The sequence below is a fragment of the Protobothrops mucrosquamatus genome, unplaced genomic scaffold, assembly GCF_001527695.2.
Source record: "Protobothrops mucrosquamatus isolate PMUCROS unplaced genomic scaffold, P.Mucros_1.0 scaffold2675, whole genome shotgun sequence".
Lineage (NCBI taxonomy): Eukaryota > Metazoa > Chordata > Lepidosauria > Squamata > Viperidae > Protobothrops > Protobothrops mucrosquamatus.
The window spans coordinates 12,933-20,105 of NW_015388722.1; the positions used below are offsets into that span (position 1 = coordinate 12,933).

The 7,173-nt window shown below is 39.3% G+C and overlaps 1 protein-coding gene across 1 annotated transcript in view; it reads left to right on the forward strand.

Moving 5' to 3' along the window:
- Window positions 1-3,864: 3,864 nt before the first annotated feature.
- The window catches only part of LOC107296165 (aldehyde dehydrogenase family 3 member B1-like), a gene marked incomplete at its 5' end in the record, with an annotated part of 21,518 nt that continues 18,209 nt past the window's right edge, over window positions 3,865-7,173 (forward strand). The window contains one exon of the mRNA XM_015825511.1: window positions 3,865-4,495. Within this exon, the coding sequence (XP_015680997.1) occupies window positions 3,865-4,495 (631 nt within the window). The remainder of the gene's footprint in view (window positions 4,496-7,173) is intronic.

A 7,173-nucleotide genomic window follows, 5' to 3' on the forward strand; every position in this document is an offset into this window, starting at 1 on the left:
TCTGCCTGGGGCTATTAAGAAAACTGGGCCTGCTTTTCTGCCTTTAAGATCCTTTGGGGAAATATAATATTCTGCCTTTTAATATTCCCAAAATATTTCTTTCTCTGGCGGGGATGCTGTCCTCCCACAGAACTGTTTTCTATTAACTGTTTTCTATTTTTACTGATTTTTAATAACAAAAATAGAGAGCAAAATATAATAATAATCATGGTGATACATACATAGTCAAAGAGAAGAAAAAACACATAAAAATGTAACAGAAATATAAAAGAAATATGACAATAAAAATAATATGTCACTGTAACTAAACAATGACATATTATTTTTTCTAATTGTAACTAAAGTTACAGTTCTATATATACTTGTTTAATCCAAATATTATTTAATTACATACATATTGTCTATAAATGAATCCATATTTCATTATAATTGTCTATACAAAGTCTAGGCCAGTGGTGGCGAACCTATGGCACGGGTGCCAGAGGCGGCACTCAGAGCCCTCTCTGTGGGCACGCGCGCCGTCGTCCCAGTCCTAGGCCTTCAGCTGGGTTTTATAAAACCTTTTCGCTTTAGGCCTCCACCGCCATGTGCAAAAAAAAAAGAAGGTTCAATCAATCAGTCAATTTCAACTTCTCGCAGGAAAAAAAAGATCTTGCAAAGTTGGAATTGATTGATTGAACTTTTTAGTCCCACCCAGTCTGCCGTTACCACTGCAGCCACACCCACCCAATGGGCCATACCTACCCAATTGGCCACACCTACCCAATTGGCCACACCCAGCCAATGGGCCACACACCCCGGCATCCGACGATGCATAAGTGGGTTTTGGGTTGCAGTTTGGGCACTCAGTCTCTAAAAGGTTCGCCATCACTGGTCTAGGCAATGTGCTCATAAGTGTCAAGGGCAATCAGGTTGTCAAGCCATTGAATAAATGGAGCCATACACATATCTTTCTAATGCTGAAATATCAGATTCCTAGCCATAGAAAGGGCACAGAGAATCCTTTTAAGCAATCCAACTATCAAATTCCATCTACTAGGTATATAGTTCAAACAAATATTATCCTCTTAAAATTTTAGCTTTTTTCACATAACCGTATTTATATAGCTCACCACTTTCTCCCAAAACATAGAATTCCCAAAAATGTTTTCCCCTCAAATTAGGACATTGCAGAAGTATGGTTTAAAGAAGCATTATCCTTATTACATCTCAAACAAAATGCTGTTTTTGACTGTCCTTTTATATACAGATGTTATGGAGCCAAAAAATTCTAAGTATTACTTTGTGTTGTATAAATTGTAATTTGAGATCCATTGACGCTCTTGCTATATAAGTTAATATACTCTCCCATTGTTTAGACAACATAGGAACCTCTGATTCTTTATTTCACTAATTTCTTAACATCTGCACATCAAATTTATACAACTTTTAATCTATATATAAATAAAAATGAAAATGTTCGTTTGTTCAAAATTTTAAATCTCTGAAAGTTCTTCACCAATTGCTTTGAAATCTTGACACAACGTTGCATTCGATTATGCACGTGTTTTTATATACCTATATTATATAGATGTCACACCTGTGACAGGTAAAACATGCTTTTTTAAAAAAACAGCGCCATCTGTTGGACGTAAAAGCAACACACGCTTTTACCAGACTGAGCCACAGCAACACGTGGCTGGGTACAGCTAGTGAGATAATAAATATCTATAAAAAGTAATTGTAAGTGTTTTAATTTTAAAGGATTTAACAAATTGTTCTAGTACAGTGGTTCTCAACCTTTTTAATGCCGCGACCCCAACCGGTCGTAAGTCAAGGACTAAACCGGTCGTAAGTCAAGGACTAAACCAGTCGTAAGTCGAGGACTAAACTGGTCGTAAGTCGAGGACTACCCAACCGGTCGTAAGTCGAGGACTTTCCCTGCCCGGGAGCGCCACGCATGCGTGGTTCCACCCCCTGCGCCGGCCGAGGCGTAGCTGGCAAGTGGCAGAGACGGAGCAGGCCGACCACCAGCTGGCCCAGCCCAAGGGAGGTAAGGCACCCACTGGAAAAGGGGGGGAAAATGGCGGACAAAAAATGGTGGACAAAAAAATGGCGGACAGCCTTGCTTGGCGACCCCCATGAAATGGTCGATCGACCCCAAATGGGGTCCCGACCCACAGGTTGAGAACCACTGTTCTAGTATCTCAGGTGTCTTAAAAATGCTGCTAGTCCAAATAGTCTTATTAACAAAGTTTGTAATTGTAAATATTGCCATTGAGTTATATCTGGTGGTTGATATTTATCTGTTAACACAAAGCTTGTTAAACATTTATCTCCATCATCTATCAGTTGATGCAAAGTCAATATCTCCGCTTCCATCCAATTTTACTATATCACTGTCTTTCTCTCAATTTTTAAAGTTGAGTTTCTCCATAAGGTCAATTTGGCATGGGAAAATATCTTTTTTTATTAGACATTCCATTCCATAACTTTCTAAACGACATAATTATTTCCAGACATACCAGTTTTAGTATATTTAGATTCCAAAATGGTACTATATATGTATATTCCAAAGTTGCCCAAATCAGAAAATTAATACCACTTTCTTACTTCCAGTATTTAATACCTGGCCATAGGTAAGCATGGTGATTTTATATACATAATAAAGAGGGGGGGAAATGATATGAAAGAATTTATTTTCAGAGGCTGTTCTGTATCTGTCTGATATAGGCAACCTATGACTATCCAGATATAATTGCATTATTACATTGCTCAGTCAGACCCTGTAATCATGAATCATTTTAGCTAATGGTGATGAGAGTTGGTGATAAACCAATATTAGAGGGCCATTGATTCTTAATTCTTCTGACTGACACTATAATGGTATCTTCTGCAGGTCTGGCCTATTCATCTAGTGATTCAGGGTGGATGAGCTTTTAGGTGCTTTTCATAGCCAGACCCTGGAGTACATAAATCTCACAGATCATGCAAAATATCTAAAAAAAGAATGGGAACTATGGTAGAAATAACTGGATACTAGTCTCACTGATGTTTCTTCCCAGTCATTTTCCCTTCTGACAATTAATATTACTTCTGATCTTGAATTTAACTGGAGGAAAAATTAGCCCTAGAGAAATTTTCTTGGAGAATGTATTCACCAGAGAAGTTATTTATACAACCTATTATGGATACTTTGCACAATTTGCTATTTGAATCCATAGCTAGTTTGATCTATGTACACAGTCACCAACACTTCTCACTTCAATACGCAATGGGCTACACAAACAGCACAATGTACAATTTGAGAGAGAGAGACAGAGAGACAGAGACAGAGAGAGAATAGGGGATTTCATATAAATCATTCAATGTTAAAAGTGCAAATTTAAAAACAAAGTAAAAATAAAATTGTTCTAGTCCATGTTTTACAATGCCACGTTTCAATTTATGGGTAGTAAATTTACAGGCAATTTATTAAACCATTCAAAAATGTGATTCTCTCTGTACACTAAAATGACATTGTGGATTCTACCATCTCATTTTACTACCTGCCTGGTTGGTTCCCTTTGCATTCAGGAATATTCGTGATAATTTAAAACATTTGTGATTTTTATTAAAGGCAGGGAATGCCCTGAAATGTGTCACAGCTTATGACTATACCACCAAATACTGTTCTGTTCAATATAGAATATAATAGATGTGAATCCATGGGCCTAGAATAGGACTAATAAATTAAGATCTTCCTGAAACTGACTTAGTAATTAGTATATATATATCTTTTCCCTTTTATTAGAAGTAGTAAACATTAGCAGTTATATACAAAAAATGTGTAGGCATTAATAGCAACAAGAGAGCACATCTGATTATTTTCTTCTCTTTTTCTAGCTGGAGGAATAGTGCAAAGTGTATTTCTAGGGCAGTGGGACGTAAGACACCGCAAACTTCAGGATCTATCCAGGCAGTCTGAAGACCAGCAAGGTGCTACCTTCACTGAACACAAACTTCATGAAATTCCTCTTGAAGATGAACGCACACAGGACACTGCAAATTCAGGGAGGCAGACTATTAGACACCAGTGCAAACTCCCGGAAATTACCAGCCAGCAAGACGGAAGGCAGAGTAGCAGCTCAGGACAGCTCGTATCCAGGCAATCTCAACGTCAGAGGGGTGCTACTTTGGCTCAACACAAATTCCATGACATTCCTTTCAGAGATGAACGCACAGATTGCCCTGCGAGTACAGGGCGGCAGACTACCGGAAACCAGGGCAGTTGTACAGAAAGTAGCAGCCAACAAGGTGGCATGCAGAGTAGCAGCTCAGGAGAGCACTCTATGAAGCAACAACAAACTCCCAAACCCCAAGATGCTTCCCACCAAAGTGGCTCTTCAGGGCAAGGTAGCAAAAGGCAAGAAAACAGACAACCAAGTGGGAGCACACAGAGTTGCTTCTCAGGGAAATCCGATCTAAAGTCCCACATACCCCAGGACGCTTCCTGCGCATCCCAAGACTGCGATAGGTAAGAGACCGGTACAGAGGAAATACGGGTTATGTGAGATCTCCCCAGATTACTGGACTGTATTTTCTGTTGAGTTCAGTTTGTGTGATATTCTGTTGGTAAAACAATAGAATCAGAGTCCGGTAAGTACAAATAGTCCTCAACCTATGTCCACAATTGAGCCCAAAATTTCTGTTGCTAAGTGAAACATTTGTTAAGTGAGTTTTGCCCCATTTAACAACTTTTTCTTGCCACAGTTGTTAAGTGAATCAATGCATTTGTTAAGTTAGTAACATAGTTGTTAAGTGAATCTGGCTTCCCCATTGACTTTGTTTGTCAAAAGGTTGCAAAAGGTGATGACATGACCCCGGGACATTGCAGCACATCATAAATATGAGTCAGTTGCCAAGCATTTGAATTTTGATCACATGACCATGGGGAGGCTATAACAGTTGTAAGTGTGAAAAATAGTCATGTCACTTTTTTCAGTGATGTTGTAACCTTGAACGGTCACTAAATGAACTGTTGTAAGTCGAGAACTACCTATATATGGCATGAAAGGGGTCCCTAACCCCCGGGCCACAGCCCACTACCGGGCCTTGAGCCTTTTGGAACCAGGCCACGGAAGTGGCGGGCAAGAGTGGGTGTGTGCCCATGCACTCCATTTGCCTGAGCGGTGGGCACGCAAATGGAGTTGCATGTGTATGCTTGCCTGCCGCTTGCGCTGTACCTTCCTCCTCTGGTCCATAAAGCCAAAAAGGTTGGGGAACTCTGATATACGGGGATGAATCAGAAGCACATTCACCGGGATTTACTGAGACTATAGTGAGAAACTTCACACATGCTAAGCTATAAACATTGCTTAAAGACACTTGTGACAGAGTTCACAAAACACGTTACATCAAAACTCAAAAATCAAATTATGGACTTACATGATGTACGAATTCAGAGAAAGCACTTAAAACTGTGTTCACAAGGGGACAACAAAGATGAAGAAAAATATATTATATACATTACAGAAGTATGTTAGATTTAGTATGTGGGATAATATAATCTCTTTTCTCCATATAAAAAAGGTATGTACTTTTAATAACAACATAATAGGAAACATTCAGTAGGTTTTCTCTTGCTTCTTTCCAGTGCTGCTTATCTGTTCTTGAAAACATTGTCCATCCTTACTCTCTGCCTATTGTGCAAAATGCAGATAACTTTTGTCAGGCAAATACAAATAAGCAAGATAGCTGAGAAAATGAATGAAAAAAAACCATACAAAATATCCTGAACTTTAAAAAGTCATTGCAATTGCTGTGTATATGAACTATTCCCCTGCACGAACTTCCCTTGTTACAAAGCAACTGACTTTGTTCCCAAGCTTGGAAAATACAGAGTTACACATGGGACTCTAGCAAGCTTCGGGCATGGGAGTTGTAGTTGTTCCAGGAAAACTTTGCAAACATCTTGGCACCTTGTCACTACTCACCTGGATGATTTCAGAGGTATTTTGTATCACTTTGTAGCCAACATGACAAGCCAATGGGATTCAATAGTCCAAAGTTCACTATAGGAACTCTTGTGGAAGTAATTATTTTGGTGTAGCAGTTGAGTTGCATGATGTGTGTCCGTTGGTTTCTATGTACTTCAATCTGCTGGTCCTTGGCCAAAATATTCTGCTTTTCTGCCACTCTTGTTTCTTTAACAAACAAATAGCTTTGCTCAGGTGTTTAGCATTCATACTGAGAAATCACAGTGTAGCATTGTGAGGTTTTCCAAGTAAAATGCTATGGAGAACTTAAATTGGTTTATAGGTAGGCAGTGGACTTATTATGGCAGATCAAGCTTTAATTCAGAAAGGGATTTTATTTATTTATTTAGATGACTTCACCCACCTTAAATAACTCTGGATGTTCACAAACAGCAATATAATGCAGTAATTATAAAATGTAAGAATGAAACAATAAAACTGTCAAGCAAAAGCAAAACCCTGACACCTTACCCTTAAGATGCTTTACGGCCAATTCCAATTACCCCAATTCCATTCTATCTATTTTATTCTGTCCAGTCCCAGTGCTTGGCTAAAAAACCAGGTCTTGACGGCCTTTTAAAAAATGAAAAGGATGGGGGGGGGCGGGTCTGCTGAATCAATGGGGGGGCAGAATGTTCCATAAGGGGCAGCAATGGAAAAGAAACATCTGCAATGACTCACTAGATGAAAAATATCTCAGTGAAGGGACTTGGAACATGTCTATCCTATCTAATGTAATACGATAGGCAAACAGTTTCAGGAAGATGTGATCCTGCAAATAATCATGTCATATGCCACAGAGGGCTTTAAAGGGGATAACCAGCACATTGAATTGCACCCAGAAGCAATCTGGAAGACAGGTGCAACTTGTGCAATAGAGATGTAATGTTGGAGTACCTAGGAGCACCCAATACTGTGCATGCCTACTGGACCAATTGTTACTTTCAAGTGGTCTTTAAAGGCAGTCCCCTGTGAAGCATATATATTTGTTTTCTGAGGTTTTCGCGGGTATTTGTATGTAGGTCTTTAGTTATTCGGGTTTTCTCCCGCGTAGAATTAGAAGTTTCTTGGCGACGTTTCGACGAAGTCACATTCGTCATCTTCAGGCTGGTGTCTTCTGCTTCGTGCTTCTGGGCGTAGTGTGTGTGATCGCAGCTGTTTCTTCCTTTTAACTGCC